This window comes from Xiphias gladius, chromosome 11 (genome assembly GCF_016859285.1).
Source record: "Xiphias gladius isolate SHS-SW01 ecotype Sanya breed wild chromosome 11, ASM1685928v1, whole genome shotgun sequence".
Taxonomy (NCBI): domain Eukaryota; kingdom Metazoa; phylum Chordata; class Actinopteri; order Istiophoriformes; family Xiphiidae; genus Xiphias; species Xiphias gladius.
Genome location: NC_053410.1, coordinates 3,146,182 through 3,172,975, shown reverse-complemented (window position 1 = coordinate 3,172,975; position 26,794 = coordinate 3,146,182). Strand labels below are relative to the sequence as shown.

The window sequence follows — 26,794 nt, the reverse complement described above, 5'->3', positions numbered from 1 at the left end:
GATTTTTTTCTAGTGCAATCATCAGACACTCTATTTTTGTGTCACATATTTCAATGTTACTTAAAAATAAGGCGGCTAGATTCTTGCTCTAGGACATATGGACATAACATGTCAAATCCAATTCTGACATAATATCTGGATTATATACACAGTATTCAGTGAGACTGTCCAGTAAAAAATGACACCGTAGGTCATCTTTCCAAGCACGTTGTTATGGACCATGTTATCGTTGGGTGACCTCTAGCAGGCGTAGTAATGATGACAGGAGCAAAGGGTATGCTACTATGGGTCCTCTCCGAGGGAAGGGAAAAATGACGTATAAAGATAAAATAAGATAAGATAAGATAAGATAATCCTTTATAAGTCCCACAGTGGGGAAATGTGCAGTGTTACAGCAGTACAGGGCAATAAACAGAGCATCAGTAAAAATAAAAAATGAAAAAATAACGGTTGAGGTCACATTATTGTACGTAGAAAATACTGACATTGCACAGTTAATTAAACACTGATATTGCACATAAGTGGATTTGACAGTTTTGCAGCCTGCCACTGAGGGGGGCTGCTCAGTGCTGTCAGAGTGTCCTGCATGGTGTGGGACATGTTCTCCATCAGGGATGATAGCTTTGCCAACATTCTCCTTTCTCCCACCACCTCCACTGGGTTGAGGGGGCACCCCAGAACAGAACTGGCCTTCTTAACCAGTGTGTTAAGTTTCCTCCCGTCAGCAGTTCAGATGCCGATAGACAGGTAGATAGAAGATGCTGATGCCACCACAGAGACAAAAATAGTCCTCGTGAGTGCCTCCTGCACTCCAAAAGATCTGAGTCTTCTCAGCAGATAGAGTCTGCTCTGGCCCTTTTTATATAGTCTGTTTGTATTGTCTGACCAGTCCAGTTTATTATTCCATGTGAACACCCAGGTGCTTGTAAAATTCCATCATCTTAATGTCCGTCCCCTGGGTGTTCACTGGTGTGGTGGAGTTTTTGCAGCTGTGGAGGTCCACCACCAGCTTTTTCGGTTTTGCCTGCATTAATCTGGAGGCTGTTCTACTGGAGCCAATCCACAAAGCCCTGGATGAGTTCTCTGTATTACCCGTTGTCCCCATGTGTGATGGGGCCAACGATTGCGGGGTCGTCAGAGAAGTTTTGAAGGCTGCGGTTGGTGGAGCCGTGAGTGAAGTCTGCAGTGCAGAGGGTGAAGAGGAAAGGACCCAGGACTGTTCCCTCTGGGGCCCCTGTGCTACAGACAACAATGTTGGACTCACAGTCCGGTATCCTCACGTATTGTGGTCAGTTGGTGAGGTAGCCCATGATCCAAGCTGTGAGGTGGGAGTCCACTACTGTGCGCTCCAACTTGTCCCTCAGAGGCGTGGGCTGCGTGGTACTGAATGCACAGGAAAAATCAAAAAACATGATTCTCACAGTGCTCCCAGTCTTTTCCAGGTGAGAAAGGGATCTAGGCAGTAAGTAGATGACAGCTTCATCCAATCTAATGCCAGGTTGAGAGCGAGTCCACTGGTGGGCTCAACAGGGGGCGGAGATGGACATGGAACAGCCACTCCAGGGTCTTCATCAGGTGTGATGTCAGATGAAATCTATTGAAGAAAAGGTTCAAATAATGTGCCCACTTTTAGTCCCCCACAGGGTGGGAGGTGGGTTCCTTGTAGCCAGAAGTGGTTTTGAGGCCCCTCCAGACTCCACTTACATTGCTCTGCTGGAACCGATACTCTATCTTTCTATCTGCCTCCTGTAGCTGTTGTTATCCTCGGCACATTCTTCAGCTCCTCCATCTAAAGGCCCTCTTCTTTTCCCTGAGGAAAGGCTTAATGTCAGGAGTAATCCAGGGTTTGCTCTGGTAGGTACGGCATTCTCCAAACAGAACCTGATATAGTCCGTTATACAGTGTGTGAGACTGTCGATGTCCTCCACATGAGCATCACAAAGTACTTCCCGCACACAGTTGTATCAAAACTGTTGTGTATCAATATAGTCGTTTAGGTTGGAGGACTTGTTGTATACAGTTAATAAGCATTTTCAGACTGAAAAATACATTTAACAACCAAATTATAGGTTTTAAAAGACCATATTGGTATTTTTATTACAAGATTTAGTCTGTGTAAATTAAATATGCACTGTATACTTTGTTCAAACCATTTTCCAAACTATACAGTTCCCTTTCAGGACATCACTTGTACCAATGATTCCAGCTAATGTAGACAACAAGATTTATTTATGTTATTTATTTCCTGCTGCATGATCATTTGATATTACATAGCTTCTGTCTTAGACTCCTCTCCAAATAGTCCTCCAAGCACATCTTATTTTTGGCTATGATAAAATCAAACATGTTCAAAAACTGTCGTAGTGTCTGCGTCTGAACCATTTGAACCTCAATCCCTAATAACCTGAGGGTTTTGTCGTGGGGCAAAAGTAACATAGTCTTCACTACACTTTACCTAACAACAGTGAAGTTGGTTTGTTTTAAACTAACTAGTGTACTTGCTTCATCCTGGCTGGTGTGAAAGCTATCAGTGTGGATTGTTATGGAACTGTCGAATGGAAATCTCTAGATTGCCCCTTGTGAAGGACTACAGCCTTTTCAGTGATGTTAACCAAAGAAGAACACCAACTAAGCACTGGATGCAATTTATGTGCTGAAAATAATAACCAGTGATTAACTGGTGGCCGTCACTCAAAGTGATATTCGATCATGTCCTGTATATAAATTACATTTAAACACACAGCTCCAACGTAGGTTTTTATAAGATCCTCTCTGCTCCAGTCTCATTTCAACCATTTCCTTTTGATTATATTAATGTCTCTGTGGTCAGAGAATCACATTCCAGTCTGTGTGTGTGTTTTTTTTTTTTTTTTTTTTTTGTGTGCACATCTGTGACAGAGGGAGTCTGTTTGAGTGTGTTTATTTTGCACGAGGCTGAAGTGGAAAGCCTCCAGTTTTCCTCTTGGCCTGTCTGTGTGTGGGGCCCCAGGGCCAGGAAATATGTTAGGCCATCTGACCATCTGTCTGTCTGTCTGGACAGATGGTCCACCTGAGGGCCAATCACAGACTAACCACTGGATCTGCAACATGATTCAATGAATGGACTCAATGGCATTTATTTCCAGTTAAATAGAAATTCCTTCATTTTCTTCTCAGCTGAAAACATAAGCAATTAAACTGACAGCCTGAATCCCTGCCATGAATAGACTGAAAACTTACAGTATGAGGTTTAAAGAAATGTGTATTTTCCATTTAAAGTGGTTTAATTATTACCAGAGGCCCAAGTCCAAAAGGTAAAAAGGTCGCACTTTATTTGCATAGTCTAATGTTGAAGTTACTAAAATAAAAAACTGACGTAGTCAGGCAACAGTCAGTGTTCATCTTGACCCGAGGCAAAGTGAACTTGCAGTAGTGGCTGGAGTTATCATCAAGTATACAAAATTGTGCCCTGCTGCATATTTTCATTTTTTAGCAAGGTATTCACTAGCACAAATAATGTAAATGGGCTTACTGTATCACGCTTCCTGCAAAATGTTTAGAAAGCAATACTGCATGCAGATAGAGCAAGGGTAACTTCTGTGTTTGTAATATTGGTTGAAGAAACCAATAAACATTTCAGAGTGGCAATCATGCACTATCAAGATGGGACGGCATTAAATGGCAGTTTAGCTGACAGCTCAACTCCATCCGTCCATTAGCCATACGTCTTATGTTTTGCGGGTCGCTGGGGGGCTGGAGCCAATCCCAGCTGACATTGGGCGAGAGGCAGGGTACACCCTGGACAGGCCGCCAGTCTATCGCAGAGCAGACATATAGAGGTAAACAACCCGTCACGCTTTCACGTTCACACCTACGGGCAATTTGCAGTCGCCGTTTCCTGCTGTGAGGCGAGAACCTGCTCCACAAAAATGTCCTGATTAAGTGGTATAAGATAGAGGCCTGTACAGTAAAAATTCTCCTGATACATCAGAAAGTGATGTTAACAGCTGTCATGCACACAATAGTGCATGACATTTTATAGTTTTTTTCCAGACCTCAAAGTGAGACCATGAAGCACATTTCATCTAACGAATGAAAAGCTGATTTCATAAGCAATAAAATGGACCCTTTGCTCTGCGCAACACACTTGGGGGTTTTGAAAGTAACTTATGGTTGCTAATGTTTGTAAATGTTTATAAATGAGGGCCAATGAGATACTTTGAGTTTTTTGAAGCACCAAAATATAAGCTCCAAGTAACATTAAAACATGTCTCGTAACTTGATTATTGGACACCTGCATTATCCTGCTATTTAACTGCTATTTCACTGTTTTTTTTCACCGTGGCTTTGGTGGCTGAAAAGTCTCCGTTCTTGACACTAACATCTGTACCCTACGTGGAACGTATTAGGGACAAACCTGTGCAAAGCATTTAAGTGCTGAGACATTTAAAAAAAAAAAGAACCGTCTTCAGTCGCCTCCCACTCTCAGCCCAGAAAGTTGTCTTGCAACTACATTTGAAAAAGTACGAAGGGAAATCGTATTCTTATCCTAGTGGGGTGTTGGCTTGAAAAAGAGGATGGAAAGCCGCACAATCCTGACTCCTTTGCATTTCTCTCAAGTTCAAGATTGACGTTTCGGTAAACAGCCTTGTACAGGAACCACATTTGAAAAAATCTTTTGGCTGAGACCAAAGGCAAACGATGTCCTTTCTCCAGTTCATCCTGTTAATTCTGCATTGTGAGCCGTTGAAATTGTTACAATGAAGTATTATTGTATCATTTTTACACAATTTATCTGTTTATTGAATAAATTGCAAATTAAAATGCCTCCCAAATGTAGTAGCATTGCTTTCGAGTAAAACCTTAATTGCTCCAGTCTCAGCACTTCAGTCTGAAGAGGAGAAATAAAAATTTTGAATAATTAACATAACGTTTCGTGCCAAATAAATGCACCCGGGAAAGACTCCTTAACAACCTGTCCCATGAGGTAATGAAACCGTGCCACATGGCACAGCAGCCCAAGAAGCATGTAGCGCCATAAAGTGGTAAATTAGTCTGACACCAGCTCATTATTTACACCCATCAGCCACATTAAAACCGCTAACTCGTTTTAATGTATGTTTCATGTCATCAAGCCTCTCACGCTCATCTCAACATTTCTCTGTAAAGTCCTTTAAAGCAGCGAATCCATAAAAATAACCCTAAAACTGTCCCAGACACTTCTGCCATTCTCTCAAACCCCTCTTTTCTGGGCAGAGGCAAAAAAAAACCAAACAAACAAAAAAAAAAAAACAACACATTTTTATCACCACAGTTTTGTCATGGACACAACTGGAGCGACATTGTGTGAATTACCTCCACTCGGGAAGTTATAGTTTTGGTCCTGTTGCTTCGAAGGTCAATTCCGCTTGCTACAACACACCGAAGCATATTCTGGCGATCTGGGCATTTTTCGAAACCAGCCACTTTCGATACCACCGATACCAGCTGCTGCCGCTCGCAGACCAACGATCAGCCAATTAGTCATCAAGCTTCAGGTGGTGCGATCATCTGTGCATGAGCCTACATGCTGCTGATTTATTCATTGAACACATTTTCCCCTGCAGAGGTTATGCTGTAATAACTTCTGCACCACATGCCCTTTAGTACACAAAAAGAGCGCTGCACACAGCGGCACAACACATACTCGGTGATTGGCAGGAGACTCCTTAATATGTGTGGAAACCAACCACAAACGGTTAAGGTGTGTCCAAAAAAACAAAACAAAAAAAACCTAGTGTACGGTGACCAAAGAAATAAATAAATACGTTCCAAGTATTTATTTAAGTTTCATGAGAATATTTTTCCATTGGTTACGGCTTATTTATGACCTTTTTCACGCAGAGGAGGTTGAGTGAGGAGCGGTGCTCATTTTAGCGAAACCACACATCACATGCACATTGTTAAACAGCAGTGAGCTGCTCGGTTCGTTCACAGTTTTTCTGTCAGCTTAGTGGAGAAATTAGCACGGCTAAATTAATTCCCTGGCAGGGGGCACCTCAACAGTACTTGGTCAGGGACAGAGGCTCTTATTTACTTTCTCTGTGTGAGACTTGTAAGTATTGATTTGTGTGTTGGAACAAAAACAAAAGGGAAAAAAAAGAAAAAGAAAAAGAAATAACAGGAGCAGAAGCAGACACGGGGCTGAGACTGTGGCTTCTGCAGTGGACGGGACTGAGTATAGAGAAATCCAAGGACAGCAGTGACATTTAAAAATAATTAAGTAGCAGCTCTCTCTGATGTGTTTAGTGAAGCATCTGCTTAGGTCCTGTCGTGTTAAAACACGGAGACACACACACACACCCCTAAACCCACACTTCCACCCACACACTCACACAGAGCAGGTTTTGAGGTGAATAACACCTGACGTGCAAGTCGGCCATCTTTCTCCGCACTGCACATTTTGCATTGAGACTAAACGTCGGCGCATGTGTTGCCCTCTGGTGCTCTGACTCAAATGCTAATGCTGCTGCGCCCTGATACGGGAGAGGGAAGTTGGAGGGCTAGATGGTAAAAATAGCCGATGACCCAGGAGCCACTTCACGAAAGCACTGACACGGAAAAAAAAAGCAGGATCTGTGCTCGTACACTGTTGACGTTACATTTCAAAACCGTCAGAATCACAAGAAATCCGATATTCGATGGGTCAGCTTAGCACAGAGGAATGCAATACAATAATGTATTACTCCTTCAGGGTTAACAACTAGTCTGGTGTTTCTCCTAAGCTTCAATAAGAGATATTTTAGACCACTAGGGATCTGAGGACTTTCAAAAGTCCCCACAACCCTGAGATGTTGTCAGCTGATAAAGCCCATGATTGCATGTATTAGCTATTTACATCTCCAGCAGACATGGTGTAACATTAGCCTTTATTTGGATCTCGTGTTTCTATCGACACAGTGAATTTCAGTCCCACATTCACTCTTTTCTACTCTGCTTTGGTCTCCGCTGCTTCCGGTGAAGAAGTGGTTAAAGAAATCTTGTTCTTTAGCTGCTACATGTTCCGTTTTCTGCAACATAATCACATCGTCACTAACGGGACAATAACTTCACGCAGTTTCCTCCAAAGATGGATCTGTACCATCGACTTCTGTCTCATAACTGTCTGCAAACCTTCCCTTTTTCCGGACCAGTTTTTACTATGACTGAGGAATCAAAGTGGAGGGTGACCAGCAGCTATCAAGCTAGGATAGCTCCCGCCATTTGGGGGCTCTGCACTCTGCTGTTCCAACTGGAGGTCCAACTGTGGCCCTCAGGCCTGAGGACCCCAGGACTGTGAGTCAATGGGAGGAGAGTAGGCCAACTTTTGTGCAGAAAATGCGCTGTAAGTGAAGTAAAAAAATTCAAAAGAGTGAAATGTTGAGGTACTATTGGCCAGATATAACTTTAATATGGTTAAAAAATAAAATGTATGGGGATTCAAAAGGAACGGATGCATCCCATGTCTAGAGACTATTCTCTTCCCACTGGCTCACAGACGCCATGTTCGCTGTTGGACTCTTCTTTTCTGTTCCCTCAAAGGTTGGCCCTGACAAAACAAATGTGCGCCCTTGACCAATAGCAAGCGGTTTTGACAAAGTTTGATTCAACGCTGAAGACTTGCCCGGCTTTCCTGAGGCCCAGTGAGCGAGTCCGGAGACTTTGAGGACCAACTTTGCCCTTCTAAATGCTCATGGGACCGAGCCTTCTGAGACAGCCTAAGGATTTCGGGGAACATTTTTAATTCTTTCTTTCACCACATTGCTCACGCGTAAACCAACCTCTACCCATAATCGTGACACATTTTTTTCTGATATTAGTGGAGGCAATAAAGAAGTTACTCACACCTCATTCTGAAATATTGTAACCAACCCCACTGTTGTGCTTCCCCCTCGAAGAGTCTCACAACTGCTGTATGCTTCAAGATAACACACGCAAATCCTCCCAGACTGACCCACAGGTCATAGACTACAACTGAGTTTAACGCAATTATATTTGATCAGGAGGAATGTTTAGTTTTTATTAGCGGGGGGGTGAAAAAGTATCTTTAGTTTGATATGAAAACACAAATGGCATAAATGCACTGAAACTAATTTTCTGTCACGCGTGCGTAGTGATAACTCATGGAATCACCGAAGGAAACTGGCGTGTTATTCTTACGCCATTTGGCGAGAACCAGGCTGAGAATGTTTCACAGGCTAAATTCCTTATCGCGGCGGCGGCACGATGTTGTAGTGAGTGGCGGATACTGACCGCGTGGGCGAAACACGGGAAGCATATCGGTGAAGTGAAGTGCACAATAAACACGTCCGTGTTATTTATTCATGTTATATGCAAATTTAATGTTAACACTGATCGCGATGTAAACACTTCTGTCCCCGTTTCTATACAGCAAGTCTTCTGACCTTATTAACATTTCCCTCATGCAATTAAAATGTTATGATCATTCAATGCATGCATGTTGCTGATCCCTGCAGACTGCCGTCCCATCTGAGGAGTATTTTATTTCAATCATAACAAGACAACACAACACTGGTTTATATGTGCATTCAATCTATTGCTTCTTTGTTGTCTACCATGGAAATTTGAACATTTACAAGCCAAAATGAGGCTTTATGAATAAATCAGCACTTGATATATCAGTCTTTTGAGCAATAACTGCTCAAAAGACTTACTGTTGAGTCATTTTAAGACATTTTACTTACAAATTGGTTCAATTTCTGGTTGTATAATCACCTATGTTTGAGAAAAATGTCTTATGAATGTCAGCCAGCAAAATGTCTCTCCAAAATTTATATAATAGAATTGATATATTGTTTCGGAATGAGTCTTTTTTTTTTTTTTTGTTTCACAATGGTCTGAAAAAGAAATCAAATGACTAATAGGAATAAATCTGCTGCAGAGCTGGCTGAAGTGGAAATGTGGATGGCTGGGCCTCCCCCCGCTTTATGTAGCGTTCCTCTGCCTCGTCTTTCAGGTCAGCTTTGGGTCGGTGCCACAAAAAAAAGCCCAGAAGGTACGGTCGGGTCCAAAAGCCTGAGACCATCCTCCCATTGAGTGGTCTCAGGCTTTCGGACCCCACTGTATATCATCAGCGGCCCGGATCCGACTTTAAAGATATCACAACTGGTGGAGAGGAGCGGAAGAACGTTCTTTTCAGCTCTCATCTCTGTCGCTGCCCATCAGCCCGCTCTACTCTCCAATGTAAGAAGGAACTTAACTAGATCCACTATCTCAGCGCAGGCACTTTTATGAGCCTCAGTAGCTTTATTCAAATAGCATTCATTTACAGCCACATAAAGTGGAAAATTAAACCCATAACTCACGCACACAGTCGTGCCCACTGTCTCATACGGAAGTCAACACATGCATAAATGCGCACACCACAACACATTAACCACTAGTACACACAACGCATGACAAACATAACATTGCAATTCAACCTTCAAAGTTGTCTTAATACAAACTTTAGTTTTCTCTGTTGGGAATAACCGACTGTTTTGCAGAGCCAAACTTCCCAACCAGAGAGGGCTCCACAGCTGGGACCGGGACGAATCCCCGAGCTGCTTTTGGAGCACTAATCTGAAAAGCTTTTTACCCTAAGAGCTCTCCCCGGAAACAGCAAATGACTGAGTGAGCACAGCTGAAGCAAAAGGTTGCCAGTTTTCTTTTTTTTTCTTCTTCTTTTTATGTTATTACAATTCACAGATGTTTGGTGGCATGTAATTTAAGGGTCATTTCCCTGGTAGCTTGACGTGGAAGACAGACTTCCAGTTGAGATCCTACAGACCACATCGGAAACACTCCAGCAGGCTGTGCCAAACGTCCCCAGCTGGAGACGACTTGGCCAGTCTGCGTCTGTCATTAAAACTTCTGTGAAAAGTTCAACTCCGGAGCCATCTGAAATCCAGTCACAAACAAATCCAAACACATTTTTCCCAGGAGCTGAAAAGCGCAAATCCCTCTAGGCTGGCTGGTTTTAGAAGCCTCCGAGCTTTTTCATCAAAGGTGAGCATTTTAGACTTGGCTTTTTCTTGAATTTTATTTCTTCTCTTTTTTAATATTCTGTATCTCGCTCTCTTCTTTTGCTGTGTGTTTTTACATATTCCATCTCTGATCTGTGCTTTATCTTGGATTTTGGTCTTTCTGAAAAGCACTTTAACTTGTTCCTGAGAGCGTGCAACATAAATTTATTATTTGTAATACATTACCAACCAGCATTGCAAAAATCAAATTACTATTAATATCATAATGAATATGTGATTTTTACATCATTTATTGAAGAATAGGTAAGAATATTATTGTATCCAGGCAGGACAGCCCTGCATTACAGGATCTTGATCTTTAAAAGTTGGCCTGTATATACAGCAAAGAATTAAATCACCACCATGAACAAGATTGTCTGGAATATTTTAATGGTGATTCTTCCTTTCAAAGCAAACAAGTTATTAAAAGAGAAAAGGTCTGGGATCTTTCAGTTAACACTGTATTGATGAATAACAAAGCCTCCTCCTGCACCGCTCAAAAAGCTTTCATGCTGGTGTTTTTGTTCTTTAAAAAAGGAAAAAAAGAAACTAGCAACCAGGTTTTTGGCCTCCTGTCAGCTTTTGGCAGCAGTGCTGACCCTTTAAAGACATGAACAATGCACTCTTGCTCTTTCTGTGTGCCCCTTTCCCGTGAAGCTGCGGAGCGTATCCCCGCCTCTGACACAGACCCCCCCCCCCCCGGATGATACAGCAGGCTCTCTTTTATGTTGTATGAGTTCCCGCTCCATATCTTTATCACAGTGCCAATATGACACGTCAACAGTAGGTTTTGCATAAGGTAACTAGTTGTTTTTTTCTTCGATTTTTTTTCTTGTTGACCCTGAACTCTGTTATTGTTTCTGCAAAATCAAATGTTTTTCAATTGGTTGTTCCTTCAGTTTCCAGACATTAAGTATGATTAAGGTAGGTCTAGCATAATCCATTTGTCAGCGGCTTCCGACAATGAGAATTTCCATTTTCGGTCTGATTTCAGGTCTGATTAAGTTTAGCCAAACGAAATACCTTGGTTGAGGTTACAAAAAGAACATAATCATGGTTAAACATTACAAAAAAACAAAAAACCATAAACAAAGCTGACAGAACATATGAGCCAGGACATGGTCTTTCTTATGGTCTCCTACAAACTTTTTTTTTCCCCTCCGCAGTCTCTATTGTCGAAGTCAAGCGCCATCTCTGCTAAAGAAGTTTTTTTCTGTTGTGTAAGAACATCACACTATTAGCAGCATTAACAGTACATTCGGCTGGCAGTTTTGTACGTACACGTAGCTAATCTTAGCTTCCTGAATGCTATAAGGTTTCGTTTTTGATGAAACTGTTTCAGAGAGGTGTCAATTCAACTGTATGGTTATTTTGGGGGCTGTGGTTCGTGGTGCTGTTGAATTGAATTGTGTTATACTGAGCGGTGTTTCCAATATTAATTCTACCCCCACCGATATAAATGCGGTACTGAAAGAAACAATAAAGCATACTACAATATCCGTTCTTTCAGTTTGGTGTGTGGCTATATTATTCTACACTGCATGTGAGGATTACACTACAATCCGGCATTGACCCAGGAAGTTGCCATAATGAGCATAAATCACTGATGCAGAAAAGTTGCATATGAACACAATGGAAGGAAAATCAACTGGTGAGCAGCTTCTCATACTGGCATTATGCATTATCACAGTTATTCAATCAGTAAACAAGTGAATGCATAGGCAGTCGTTAGCGTACTCACAGCCCATTAGGTTGGAACCTCAAATATAAGTGGAAGCCAGGAAGGAAGAAAACTGGAGGTAAGAAAGGGACGGGAAGCAGGGAGCAGTGAGCTAAATTCAGTAAGTGACTGGCAAAAAGGAATACACACCAACAGGTAGATAGTAAACGGGCGTGTTTACTGGAAAAGAAGTATGTAGCTAATAAGCTAGCCAACAAGCTGTGGAGGCAATAATCTGAGACGCGAGTCAAACTCACAGGCCCGCTGGTGTTCAGGAAGGGGGAAAGTGTGCAAGAAGACAGGCGGTAAACAAGCACTCGGTAAGCCGGCAGAGAAACAGGTGTTTGGGGACAGTGGCGTCATTTTTTATTCACATTTGCATCTTATAAATATTTGATAAATTAATAGTTTCCTCCATCTGGTGTGTGTTCTAAGCTGTTGCTTCAGTACATGGATGTTCTCTTCCTTCCTGTATGTGTTGGGCAATCCGCGTGTTGCCTTGACTGACTGACTTTGTGACCCCTCTGCACCGGCTCGGTCGGTGGGATCCATTTAGAAAGCAGAGAGAGTGAAGATGGTGTTTCGTTGAAAACGTCCCTCGCTCCTGAACTTTCCCTGTAAGTGGCACCTCTCTGACGTTTGACTGATTTGTTGCACGTTGAACAATAGGGAGAGAGAAAAAAAAAGGAGGAGTAGGAGATGGACGATAAGTCGAGCTGTCACTCAACTCAATTATACACACTTTTCAATTTTCTCATCCCACCGGAAGACATTTCTTTTGCTGTAACAGTTTGTTAATTAGTGTGCAAGGTAGCTCGAGACAGGGGGAAGAAAGCCTCTTTTTGGAAGTTCCTGCTGTGCTTCAAATGTTCGATACGGCACAGCTGGAGTTACCAGGCCCACTTTCAACTGCCCTGTTCCTTGCTTGTCTCTCACTCCCTTTTATTTTTGATTTATGTTTAGACAGAAAAGCATTTTTCACCTGACAAGATCACTTTAGTTGTATCTCTACAAGCTCAGAGCTGAATATCTTGTTAAACCCTTGCTTCCGAAGGCATCTGCACATTAATCTTCCAAAATCTTTTACGGGGCTGCCTGATGCGCCTTTAAACGAACCGCAACTGCTGCAGCTTCTGTGTATTAAGTAAAAATAAATAAATAAATAAATAAAAATCTGCCTTGTGATAAAAGCAAAGGAGTAGGCTAATTGAAATGAGCTAATAGACGTTATTAGCTATTTATCAGCTGCAACTGCGTTCACAGTTTCCCTGAAGGCACAGTGATCCTCCCAAACAGGAGAAGTCTTTGAAACAGGTAGCGCAGCATCTTCCTGAATACCAATTAGCTGCTCGGCCTCCTGTGGCTGATCCGCACGAGTCATCTGACAACAGAGTAGCCGTTTTCAATGGCCGGCTAATCCAGCACGATGCCTGTGAGGGAGGTAGACAAGGAGCGCCGCGGGGAGAATGTCACAAGTATTTCAGAAAGGTTAGGCGGAGGGGAGAGCGTATTGCTATCACACGCGCCATTCACCATCACTTTTACACCAAACGGTCACAAAGGGCTTGTGTGGCTGCGCGTCTGGCTCTGTATCGATTTGTGAGAGTGTGCGCGCAGGTGTCAAGGGGGGTTGCGTATGACTAGTGAGCATGTGACTCTGCACACGGTCTGTCCCCAGATCCTCCATCAGAAAAACCAAGAGCCCGTCTTTAAAATGACTCACGATTAGGTTTTCCTGACAAGCGACATCTTGTCTTCGTGATCGGCCGTCTTCTACAGAAAAATAACAGCGCTGGTCATCGAATAAAACAACTGCAAACAGCATACTGTAAAAACATGTCCTGTCAGTGTTTTTGCACAGAGCCAGACTAGCTATTCAACCCTGCTGCGCCTCTTAATGCTATGCTAAGCTAAGCTAAGCGTCAGCTGGTTGTAGCTTCACATTCAGAGTACAGGCACGAGAGCGGTGTCAATCTTCTTGTGTAATTCTCTGCAAGAAAGCAAATAAGCTAGTATCTTATGCAGTTTCCAAATTTTGCATAGGCCGATGCAAACAAACAGCGGGATTCCACACGAGCTTCGCTGACAACAACTCTGCCATCTTTGTTGCGGTCCTTTGAACATCTGCAACACGCAGAATGTCATGGGTTTTTTTGTATATTTTATTCATTGAATAAATGTAATCGTCCAATCAACTGTGGATATTTATACCGTGTGGATTTGGTGGATAACATACCATAAACACATTAAGAGAAAACTCACAAGAGAAGATTTCCAGACTAAAAAGCCTATAGAAGACCTGCAGCATGTAAGAGGACATGTTGGTAAGAAGATAATGATGCTTCTCGAGGTCTGTTTCAAGGACTAATCTTTGTTCCTCAAATCAAACCTAAAAAGGCAATTCTTTGTGTTAATAAGCTCAATCACTCTTCCTAAAAGCTTCAATAATTCATTTGCTTCCAGAATGTCAGACATCCATAATGAATAACATCCACAGTGAATTATTTACACAGTCATCCTTCGTGGCACAACTTACTGACTGACACCGAGTCACCCGATGTGTCTGATATTGTGTGTCCGTGTATGTGTGCATGTGAGTGGGTGTGTGTGTGTGTGTGTGTGTGTGTGTGTGTGTCAATATCCCATCGACGTTCGGCCCCGAAGTGGACTCACAACTAAGATGTAGCAGTGGCATCCTGTGTGAAGAACAACAGTACAAAGGCTAATTACAGCAGTTAGCGTGTACTGCCAGCTCCCCCATCAGCACAAAGCAGGGACATACACTACATACTGCAAACAATCTGATTTGTTAGGAGAAATCTGAACAACAGCTACTTCTGGAAATACTGAAATTTTTATGTCAGTTGCAAAACAAACAAACAAACAAAAAAAATTGGCACAATCAAATATAAAATGGAATTGTACACAAAACTTCACGATATCCACATCTGCAGAGCCAAGGTTCATGTTACATCACGGGGTAGAAATGCTGGCAGTCAAGTTACTCCGGCCTTGGCTGCAGACCACGATATTGGCAAATTCTGTAAACTTTGCCCCGACAGACTGTCAATAAGTTCACCGGTCACAGCCTTTCGTCTTCAGTTCAGAAACAAATTCAGTGGCCATGGAATTAAAGGGAACATTGATTTGGATTTGCTCACTAGCAGGTAATCTCACGGTTATATATATATTATATATATATATATATATTATATATCTGTATGAAATTGAGAATGTCGTGTACAATATCATGTCCATGTTTACGTCATGTGGCTAGATGAAATCATGGAAATATAAAACGCTGGGTATCAGAAAGATTATGTGCGGGTTTGTGTGTTTGCTTGCAGTCTTGTCCTCCACTGCAGCTCTAGATGAAACTCTGCTTAAGAATTGCAGCTTGCACACTCCGCTATTGGAGCGTATATCTGCTGACCTCAAGGTAAACTATGAATGTTCATCCTACCAGAACAGCTCCATTAAACATACACATAAATGTAGCTCACATTGTGTTTACTGAAGGAAAAAAAACAAAAAAAGAAAAAAAACAAAGCAAACCCCACAGTCGTCAAACCAGCATGTGATATTGTAATTTCTGTCGTTTGTCATTTGCTTTCCGTATCACATTATCACATGAGAACAAAAATGGTGTTCTGTCTGTTACTAAACAACAGGAGGCAGTAGAGTGTGGTGGAAACCTGCCTTCTGCATGGCGTGCAGAGCAGTCGGCTGAACTACTGCTTTCCTTGAGGGCTCTGACTGATTTTCTGCACATACACCAGCTGAAAGGTAGGAGGATGAGCCGGAGACACGCGTGCTCGTGTGTGGGTTACTTTACGTTGAACTGTATCCTTATGAGAACCAGTTTAAGTATTAGACCTTTGAGTGCGAGGACATTCTGTCCGGTCCTCGCTTCTTCAAAGGGCTGTTTGAGGTTTTACACCTGGTTTTAGGATTAATGTTCTAAACTTCAAGTGCACCGCAGTGGCTACGATGGATCTCTTTCAAAGAGTTAGAGTCCTCATGGAGAGCAGAAGGGTACACCAAATTTATCACGTTTGTCAGGGTACTTTGAGTCTTACATAGAATTAAATGAACTCTGCCTGGAAAATGGGAGGATTACTACCTACAAAAGGTGCCCTCATCAAAGATTAAGATAAAATGTTGTGGTGTCATTTCTGCAGATGCACTTTTTAACGTATCAATTGCTGAAGTGGCTTTTTGTGTAAGCCTGAAATTTGCTGAATGAAGAACATATTCCCTGTGCAGGTGGTTCCTAGATTTTCGTCAAAATGAACGAGGATTTCTCTGGTATTTAACCAAAGGGTCAGAAGGGTGTGGGGCTTGGGCATGATGGATAAGTAGAGGGGCTGCAGATGAGAATAGAAACAAGAAACGACATATGTACTCAAAATGGACGTCTAACAAGTGAAGTGTTTAATCATCCTTATTTATTAAATATTCACCGATATACAGATTGCCAAAATTTCGAACCAAAGAACTGCCCTGAAGCCGAAGTGCACCAAAATGGAGGGTTGGTGTGTGTCACAGCCGCCAACAAGCGCTACTGCAAACCTCTGTGCAACTTTGTAAGTGGTACACACAATTTACATACATGTCTATACATATATTTGGATAAAAGCATTTTTGTAATAACTACGGTATTTCTGCACAAAAAATAAATTTAGAAAAATGCGTGATATAATTTGAGTCTTTTTTCACAGGGTTACGATTTCAGTTTCCTCAGGAGGAGTCGCTTGTTTGATGAATGCAGTAACGAGACAGGACATAAATGGGTCACGCAGTACATAGGAGGAAACAGGCTGGCTGAGTGCATCAGTAAGGTTGCATTTTAGTAACTCTCTATTAACCTGCATTGGTACTAAAATAACTATTTGCTGATTTCCAAGGTCAAAGCAGTAAGTAATTTACAGGACTAATTCACTGAGATCAAGCCCTCTTCAAATGTTCTTTTGACTTCGTCAGTGCACTTATGCTTTATTACTTTATGTCTTAAAACTGTCTGCACAAAGGCAACTCAAACACAGACGGCTGACAAATTAAAGGAAAAACCTGAAAAAATGAGTGGAGAAACACGATGAACGCAGATGCTTCCAAAAAAGGTGCACTGCATGGTACGATTAAGCAATTGGCGTCCCGTCATGTATAAAAATGCTGAGCAGCCCCAGTTGATTCTGATTTTGTATCAAGATGGCAAGAGGAAAAGATGTAACTGACTTTGAAAGAGGGTTCACTGTTGGGGCACGGACGGCGGGAGCTTCAGTCACAAAGACTGCTCAGCTGGCTGGTGTTTCAGTAGGAACGGTGATGCTCATGCACTAGTGCGATATGTAAGGAAAAAGACAGAAGAGCAACTCTTCCTCAGGCGACTGAGAATGATAAAATGCAGGACGTGCTCAGACTGCGTCCGCAGCAACGGTCGGTCAGCAGTTACATAGGGAGGGATATCATGGCAGGGCCACGCTGCATAAACCCCTCATTACAAAGATGGATACACATTTGAGAGTTCAGTGGTGCAAAAGCCACATACACTGGTCTAGAGGGAAGTGGAAAAAAGAGATATGGTCCGATGAGTCCTCCTTCACCACATCCTAGACAAGTGGGCGAGTGCATGTGAGGCGTACACCAAGAGAACGGTACAGGCCTGAATGCTTGACCCCTACCGTGAGGGATCCGCTGGCTCTGTTATTCTGTGGCGGGCGTTTTGCTGCCATGGTTTGGGTCCACTCGTCCCCTTAGACAAAAGGATCACGGCAAATCAATACAAAGTCGTTCTGAGTGATCACCTTTATCCTATGGGGAAACATTTTCCATCCTGATGGGATTGGTCTCTTCCTGGAGGACAATGTGTCCCATCCACAGGGCGCGAGGGGTCACTGAATGGTCTGATGAGTATGAAGATGATGTGAATCACCAATGTGCTGTGGCCTTCGCAGTCACCTAGGGGAGATTTTAGACCGACATGTTAGACAGCGCTCTCCAACACCATCATCAAAACACCAAATGAGAGAATATCTTTTGAACTATTGGTGTTCAATCCCTCCAGAAGAGTCCAGAGACTTGTAGAATCTATGCCAAGGCTCATTGAAGCTGTTCTGGTGGTACATGGTGGCCCAACACCTTACTAAGACACACTGGTTTTTCCTTTTCCTTTAATTTGTCAGTGGCATTTTATGTAGGATGTTAAGTTGTGGTGAAGGTGAACCTGACTTACTTTCTCTCCCTCACTAGAAACATCTAGTCAAATTTCAGGAGCAAAGTCGGCGTACTTTCCAAAAGATCAGGATTGCCTAAAAACCAAGAGCAGCAGCCAACTGCAAAACAGCACCATCGAAGATTTTATCACTGAGCTGAAGAATCAAGGCATACAGGGAGAGCCGCAGTACGCCTGTCTTACATGTGGATGACCATGGGTTGGACAAAAGTGTTGAAAAATGCATAGACGAAGTGATGAATGTCGTGCTGAAATAAAGCTTAGGAAGTAGATAAAAAATGTATGAAAGTTAAATTGACTTCCAAGTTTAAAGATTAAACATGTTCCCGAACCTGAATGGTTTTCTTTGTTGGAATTTGTGTACACTGAGTTCAGTGTCAGTGCATGCGGTTTCATACACAAAGGTTCAAATGCACACGCATCAAATTTTCTCTTTTCATACAATGTTTCTTGCCGTCCTTGTAATTGACTCATAAAATTTCATCAGAATATGTGAGTATTGTACAATATGTGCCTAAACGTTCGCTTCTCCATACTCTAAATCTTTTTAGTATCCGAATCATCCCTAACAACCCTGTCCAGACATTACTGTGTGCTTGATTTAGGGCTGTTTCTCATCATTTGAGTTTGGCTCCTTAGTTCTGCTCTGCATTTGGGTCAACCCTCATCTGCAATCACCCGGACAAGGCCACAGCGATTGGGTTACGTGGCTGACGGCCAAAACAAGGAGAAAAGAAAAACACACACACGCCGTTCCGAGCGGTAAAGTGAGCAACCATGAGGAGAGTCGGACGGCTGCACAATACGATGAAACTGTGGCAAAGAGAGGTTGCACATCATCAATGATTTGGAAATGGCTAGAATTTGTAAAATAAACAGCAGAATGATATACGTTGCAAGATATGCAGGTGAACTGTGCTGACGAAGACGGGGAACACAACAAATCTTTTCCACCATTTGAAAGGTAATGTTAGGTCAAACCCCTGCAGCAGGCCTTCCTGTCTGCCTTGTCAGTCATTACCCGATATGTAAAAGCTCAAAAAGAAGCAGGAACACAGCAAGTGCAATTTCATATTTTTTGCAAAAGATATGGTGCCAGTTAGAATGGTGAAAAAAGGGAGTATAGAGTAGCATGGGTGTTTGGGTGTCCACATACTTTTGGTAATCTACTGTCAATTCCTCCGGACACAAGATTGCCACTTCAGCAGTGAAAATTAGTGAGTAAGTGCTTTTAGTTTATTGACTTATTATTATTATTATTATCATTATCATTATTTCCTGTAAAAGTACAAAATTCAATGACAGTTCTTGAATTGAAATGAACCAGAAATTAAAATTTTATTAAGCTTCAACTATCATGCAATAATAAAACAAATTTATATTTGTTTATCTATGTTTACATGCAGTTCAATGCTATTTCAATATCTAAGATTTGACTTAACCCCTATTATAGCAATGTTACTCTTTGTACACAAGAGGGCAGTATAAAATTACTTTTTTGAATGCCTCCTTTATATTCTTCCAGTTATGCACACACACGCGCACACACACACACACACACACACACACACACACACACACACACACACACACACACACACACTATTCTGTTCACTGCTACAGACTGAGGTTACTCACAGAATGGAATTTGCTGTTTTCATGTAACTTCTCTAAGTCAAAATGAAAGAACAAACAATTCTAACATAAAGACAAAACCTTTATTTGGATTAATATTATTATAGCACATTTAGTTTAGAATCTTGCTGTTTCTTCCTTCCTGTCTTATTTCTTATTTTTCTCTCCTTATTCATTAGCTTGTTTGTTTTTTAACAGAAGAGACAATCAGTGAACCACTGTAACCTTCCTGTATCATCATTGCGCCAAACCTAATGCTGCTCACTTCCTTGCTTGCTGTCCAGCTTCTGCAAATAATAAAAAGATAAAGTGAATGAAAGCCTACAAAGGACCCAGTGAAGAATGAGTATGAATATGAATGAGCTTTGTACTTCCTCTTCCCCTTGGCAACATTGTGGAAATGAATAACAATGTGCTACACCTTAGCTGTTTTTGAAGGATATTATTTTTCTGTCATGGTCTGACATGCAAATAAGCCTGTGTGATTCTGGAAGGATATGAATGACTGTGTCCTATCTGAAATAGTTTTTATCAGCCTGAACAAAAGCCTTCATCATAACACAGCAACTTACTGACTGTAGGAGCTGTATTTCTGAGCTGAGCGCCTCGCGCAGAAGCTCGAGCTCTCCTTTTTTATGCATCTCCAGATCTTCCCTCAATCTGGTAAACAAATGAAACCAAAGTCAGCTCCTGAAACTGTGGTGGAAGAAAACGTATGACCGTGAAATTTGTAAAGAGGAACTTCAACATTTTCAGTTCTGTATATTGAGTTTAACCTTTTGATGTTTTTCTTGCCTGAGAAAATTTAATTTGTTTCTTCTCTTATTGCGTTTGTATCACTATATTTGGTGTTACCTTGCTATTGCGTTTTATCACTGGGAACATAAAGAAATCTCAATGACCTACATGAAACTAAAATCTATTTTTCACAGATTCAGTATGTTTTCACAACGGTAACAGTTCAACAAACATTTACAGTTTCAACAGTGGCCCAACTTCCACAGCGGGCAAAATTTACATGAATGTTTTGACAGTTGAGTTAATATCAAGCATAATTTGTTGTAAGCTTCAAGTTACCATAAGACTTCATGGCGTTTAGTGAACATGTGTCAAACAGGCTGCTTTTCATCCCTTACATCATTAAGTCTTTGTGATGCACCTGCTGAATCCAAACAGCAAAAGAAACCAGACTGAGGCAGCTACTGACAGATTTCGGAGTAACCCTGCTATCTTAACGTAATGTGGAAGCAACACTGTATGAAAAATGACACAACTGATAATCAAAAATGTTCGCTACACCGATGGGCTGAGTTACCCGCAGTCCCGCTTTAACAAGCTGAGGTCAACACTGTCAGGTGCCCATTGTTGTGTATGTTGTCCCTGGGGGGCCTGCTGCACAGGGATGAACACATACGGAAGGCCCCAAGGGACAAATGGCTAAGCACAGAATGAACTGACGGCAGTGAATCGTGTTTAAAAAAAATCTCTCCCATTGAAATCATCCAACTGGAGCAAATCTCAAAGGCCAGTTAGTAGCTTTAAAGCATGCAGCAGCAGGAAACACTGGGTACAAACTGAGGATTGCCCCTTCAATAGTCAGAGTTTAACCTTACTCTGGTTACAACTGAATTATTGAGGTGCACATAAAATAAATTATTCAGATCTGTTATTTTAATTATTCTTAGTCCAGTGTCAGTTTTAATATGACCATGACAACCTGCTTAACTTCACTATAGAATTCAGGTATATGCGATCCCTGACACTGCTGCGATACCTTGATAAAGTTTGTGTTTCTAGGAAATGCACAGCTACTGCAGACAGAGCAAAACAGTGCTGCTTTAAAAGCACCATTATTATAATTTACTGAAAATACAGGCAAGAAGGAAGAGTAGTCATTATCTCCGTGAACAGTCTTAACATTCAGCCAGTACTTCTGTAACAACCGCTCCTTCAGAAAATCTAATAATCATAATGTATTTTAAATACACTGGACTCTGTTTTATCTGTGTTTAATAAACAAGGAAATTATATACAATATATCAGACAATGCCATAAAAAAAGAAAGGGCAATTCCAAAAGACACTTAGGAGAAGGCAGATATATGAACTTTATGGCAACACAACAGGAGAGACTGCTGTCCCTCTGTCATAGACTAAACCAATCAACTTCTTCTATCTTTTAAAGGTTTGCTAGTGATGGGCTCTTATGGTAGCAGAGTAAATATTTCACACTATAATTTCATAAACATACATGAAATTGTATTACTCAGTTCGCCTCCCTAAAACTCATTGGACTTGGGTCCATGCCATTTGACGCCTCGGCTGTGATTTAGCTGTGATGGCAGGTGTGTGAGGGATCTACACTGAGCTACACATGAATGTAAGACAAGCTGCGTCTTTCTTTCTTTCTTTTATTGGAAGTTAATGAAACAATAAAACAACCAAACTAAAATTGCATTTTCAGTCTGAAAACCAACAGCAGTGTTTTAAACTTTACACTTCACTGTGGAACTTATAAATCAGATTTTTAAGGTGAGCGTGCTCACAGAAGAATGATCTTTTCTAGCAGCAAGGCACTCATTTGATATTTTGGAAATTGGTGGTGTCTGCAGGTTTTTATCAGATTTCTGCACTGCAATGACATCTTAAAATGAGCCTTCACAAATAATGTAGCCGTTATATATCAATGAAGATGAGTTGTATTTATGAAAAAATACAACTCCTAAATTGCTAATCCCAAGCACATCGACTTAATGTTTTAGGTATCTTTCCATTGTGTGACAGTGAATGATCCGAACCAGCAGCCGCCCTGTTTTGCACACTGAACACTTTTTAAACGACTATAGCACTCATTCAAATTGACATGCATTCAATTTCCAACAATCAATAAGCAGAGAGTTAAATATGTGTTTTAAAGAGACGCCGCAGTGGCTGAAGCCAGGATTGATGGTTTCAGTTGAGAATGGATGATCATAAGAATGAGTGAGAGGGGTCTCTCTCATCCAAAGCCACATCCTCAGCACTTCCGGAGACTAATAAGCCCAGGGGTAATGAAGGACCTATGTTTAATGAGGCTGACGGATGAACAAGACATGCTACGCACATGCATGATTTAAGGCAAGGCTGAGAAACAGAGGGGGGGGCTCAGAAAAAGGTAATAGCGGAACATGAAGAGAGAGTAAAGGAGAGAGAAAAATAAATAAAGATGAGCAAAACATACAGCTGAAAGTCAAAGCAATGATAGCATATTTTGTACCTCGTCCTAATAACAGGCATGGTGGCATCTTTAACTAAATAGTGGAAAAAAAATGAGGTTTGAAAAGACTTATAGAATAAACAAACACGTTAAATTTCTGATTTAAAAACTGAAAGTGCAGACATCATCATCTAGATAGGTTTGGGGGTTTCTTAATCACTTCACATCGATAGTATTGTAGAAAAGACATTATCCAAAGTAGTGGCATCAGCAATAACAATGACCCTTCCTTCCTGGAACACTATTGATCTCCAGTGTTTAATTAAATAAAGGAAGTCTCTTTGTGGAGAAATAAGGTGGGCCGGCGCTCACCTACCAGTCATGTTTCAATAGAGGAGAGACTCAATTCATGTTCTACAACTAATTCATATTCTACTGTGATGAGCAGACACTTGTCCGAGCTGTCTTTGTAAGTGCTTCCTGTTGTTCCCTATTTGTGTCCGTTGTTCTATGTTTGGATACCTGAATCTAAAGAGAAATGAGTCTTCATCTATACAGTTTTAGCACTCTGTGTTTTGTAACAGTTTGTAATTTTATTGAGCTAGATTATTGTACTTTGTACTTAAAACAGACAGATATGCTCCAACTCACTGTCAAAGGTTCAACTTCAAAATATGCAGAGTTACTGCTGATGACAAAGTAGGACTAAATTATAGTGTCTGGCTTTGTTTCAGAGGTGATGGTTGACAAGAGTGTCATGACCTTATCAGAGGAAAAGATGCTGCAGGCTGCTGGTTTTTATGGATACCGATGGGTGACAATTTAAGGAAAAGTGAAATAAGGGTGTACACAAACCGAACTATAATTGAGATGCTTCCATATGGGGGGTGTCACTGACTGGTTTGATGAGGATGGAAATGATGTGAATGACATAGTATGGCCTTCACAGTTGACAGAACTTAACCCAAGTGGAGATTCATCATTAAAACTCTAAATGAGGGAATATTTTTTTGGAAGAATCGTGTTTGTCCCTCCAGTGAAGCTTCACAGACCCGGAGAATAGATTTCAAGAAGCACAGACCTGTATAGAACCAACATCTTAACTAACATTTACATAACTAAAATAACTAATACATAACTAACACTAACATTTGATCCAGTGTCCCAGTAATTGTCACAACCAGAGAAAAGACACAAAGAGACAGTTGTACCTGATATGGCTAAGTATTTACTTTCCCGGTATAAATGAAAACAGGTCCCCAAATAAAAGTTCCCTGTGAGGTGAAAGTCAGAAGTGTTAACTCTTACATTTTCACAGTTTCTGTGCGCCTCAGATGTCTTTATGTACAAGACACGTACATGAAGACATCTAAGGTCTCTCAAAAATAAGTGAGCTAGCTACTAAAAAGACTCCTTCTGAGTAATTCTGTATGCATTATCCATTTTTTTCTCATTCATTTTGTGACACACACACACACACACACACACACACACACACACACACACACACACACACACACACACACACACACACACACACACACACACACACACACACACACACACACAGAGCTGCCTCTTACGGTTGTTAATACAAATATTGTGGATCGGGATTCCACATACTATATACTGAATTCAATACACACAGTATACAGTACTACTGTCATGTATGCTTATGTATTCTATTAAATACTGTACATATCGCAACTCACTTAACGCTATGGATGTTCAGGTTCCTCCATATGTTTGTTTTACATACAAAAGTTTGATTTTTTCCGGTTAAAACATGATGTATGATTCCACTAAAACAAAACTGTGTTTATTTGTCGGGAAGTCGCTGGATAAGCAAGTCTCCGCTCCTCATTAATTTTCCCTTACAAACCTCCCTGCATCAATCACATTAGCCTTTTTTTTTTTTTTTACACTTGTTGACTGAATGATATACAATGCAGATCAAAGCCTTAATTAAGCCAAATGGTCTTAATGCTCTGTTATTTACACTTCTAGAATTGGACTCCAGCCATGAGGATACAGAAAGAGACAAAGACAGGAGCTGGGCTTGCAGGTCTATTCAGCACTTCCCACAGTATGATTCAGCTCTATCCTTCATAAATACGTTTTATCTAACAAGAATGCCGAACGCTGGGCTGTATTGTGTTGTTAACACTCGGAGTCTTTCCTCTGTCCTTTTCTAAGTGCATTTAGCATTACAAGAGTGACCTCAACTAGTAGTGCTACTACTAAGATGAATTTTAATTAGTTATATCCAAAGAAAACACCATAGCCCTACTAAGGAGAGGACAGGGGTTGTGCTTTTATACACCAGGGCCTGACAGCCTTCACAATACACAAAACGCTCAACTAATTCAACATCACAGCTGCTCAGCAACAGCAATTAAAAATATCAGGAAGCTCAAATGAAACCTCTGTGAAATAATGTTTTATGAGTTAAATAGTTTACTGCTGTGTTTACATTTTGTTTTGTTCTATTTCAGTGTTTTGTGTCTCATAGGGATTATATTCTGTCACAAAATGTAACTGCAAGTAAATCAGGTACTGTATGCTGTATCTGTGTGTCCAAATACATACATAGATGCATACAGATATATATATGTATACACACACACACACAGACACACACACACACACCCACCTCCCTCAGTACCCAGAGAGCTGATGATACTCACCTTAGACAGGTGCTGTCAGTGAGAGGTTTCTGACTGACAAACCGGCTCTCCGCTCTCAGAGATTCTGTCATTGCTTCAGCCACACTCAACTGCTGATCCAGGTCTGTAGTCAAGAGTAATAAATCAAACACGAAATGGCTTCACTCAAACAAGACACATACTTTAGGTTTATTGTTATGACATTTGCTGAAGTGGCTGAGACGACTGGACCAAGTCTAGATTACACAGTACCCCCCACCACCACAACCTTGCCACGTTCTTCCTGTAACAAACTTGACCTCTCTCCACAGTTGCTCTGTGACTGACAATATAGAATTGCGTTCGGACCAAATTTAGCATTGTGTCAAAAAAAACAAAACAAAACAAAACATTGCTGTGTAGTGTTTTTGGCTTCTGATAATCATTTTAATTCATGAATATATCATTCAAACTGGACTTCCTGAATAGTATTTAATCTTCAAACCACCTGCTGTATAGAAACACATCCAATGTATTCTTCTGCATTTTTTTTTTAAACAGAGCTATTTTTGCTCAGAACACACCTAAACCTGTATTTGTACTGGGTAGCTTCCTACTGAGAATGCAATTCCCTTTAACGCAGATTAAAAAAACAAACAAACAAACAAAAAAACCCAACCTAAGCCCAAAGCCAAAAGCTAACATACTTTATGATCATCTTGGCTCGAGATTCAACTGCCTTGGCAGCGTGGTTGAATTTTCAAATTTCAGCTGACTTAGATGACTCTAGATGACTCTTTTTTTCTCGAGTCCCGATATTAAAGTCATAGACACGATGTTAATAACAAGAGTGATGGTTTGCTACAGGCTGTGTGAATGTATTTGAAATAAAAAAGGGTTAAGAGTGTTACAAAAAAGAAAGAAAAAAAAGAGAAGTGTCAGCAGTCACTTTGCAGGGGAGAAAAAAGTTTTGGAGTTTTGCACACGCTCTTTCGGATCCACATTATCTGGCATACAATAAACTTTTGGTATTCACCTTTCCGGTAGTTATCCAGGCCCTGTAGTTCGAGCTGGAGCGCTCTCTTCTCCTCCTGTATGGAGCTCATGTGACTGCTCCTGCGGCTCATCAGCTCCATCTCTGATTGTAGAGGCAGAAAAGACAGATATATATTTAATTATGTATTGCTCAATGAATGAAAACTTGTCTTTTGCAAAGGTGCAATGTGAGCATTTTTGAAATTCACTTTAACTGTACACACAATCAGATAATGGTGTTCCCCTGAGCCCAGATATAATGAATAATGTGAAGACATTATTTGTAACAGGTGATGGGAGTCTACCCTCA

At 41.1% G+C, this 26,794-nt stretch overlaps 2 protein-coding genes across 3 annotated transcripts in view; one reads left to right on the top strand and one right to left on the bottom strand.

Annotated features, from left to right (window-relative positions):
* Positions 1 to 345: 345 nt before the first annotated feature.
* The window catches only part of ccdc172 (coiled-coil domain containing 172), a 31,265-nt gene continuing 4,816 nt past the window's right edge, over positions 346 to 26,794 (bottom strand). The window contains exons 5-8 of one of the 2 annotated variants that reach the window (XM_040139229.1): positions 26,486 to 26,587; positions 25,492 to 25,594; positions 20,182 to 20,269; positions 19,680 to 19,896 (exon numbers count right to left, since the gene is read on the bottom strand). In XM_040139229.1, the coding sequence (XP_039995163.1) occupies positions 19,861 to 19,896; positions 20,182 to 20,269; positions 25,492 to 25,594; positions 26,486 to 26,587 (329 nt within the window). In that variant the 3' untranslated portion in view covers positions 19,680 to 19,860. Of the gene's footprint in view, positions 1,595 to 19,679; positions 19,897 to 20,181; positions 20,270 to 25,491; positions 25,595 to 26,485; positions 26,588 to 26,794 lie in introns of those variants that run through there. The other variant, XM_040139230.1, reaches the window with a different exon arrangement.
* On the top strand, positions 14,784 to 18,834 carry si:ch1073-126c3.2 (uncharacterized protein LOC555816 homolog). The gene is made up of 6 exons (XM_040139231.1): positions 14,784 to 14,909; positions 15,090 to 15,181; positions 15,414 to 15,528; positions 16,216 to 16,328; positions 16,464 to 16,578; positions 17,992 to 18,834. The coding sequence occupies exons 1-6, from the start codon at positions 14,867 to 14,869 to the stop codon at positions 18,165 to 18,167; spliced, it is 654 nt and encodes a 217-aa protein (XP_039995165.1). The 5' UTR covers positions 14,784 to 14,866; the 3' UTR covers positions 18,168 to 18,834.

What these genes read in the sequence shown, in the direction of transcription:
- si:ch1073-126c3.2 (XM_040139231.1), top strand. Translation starts at nt 14,867, where the DNA reads ATGGAATTAAAGGGAACATTGATTTGGATTTGCTCACTAGCAG. An exon ending in GTATATCTGCTGACCTCAAG is followed by an intron (nt 15,182 to 15,413) that starts GTAAACTATGAA and finishes ACTAAACAACAG; the next exon opens with GAGGCAGTAGAGTGTGGTGG. An exon ending in CAGGCTGGCTGAGTGCATCA is followed by an intron (nt 16,579 to 17,991) that starts GTAAGGTTGCAT and finishes CTCCCTCACTAG; the next exon opens with AAACATCTAGTCAAATTTCA.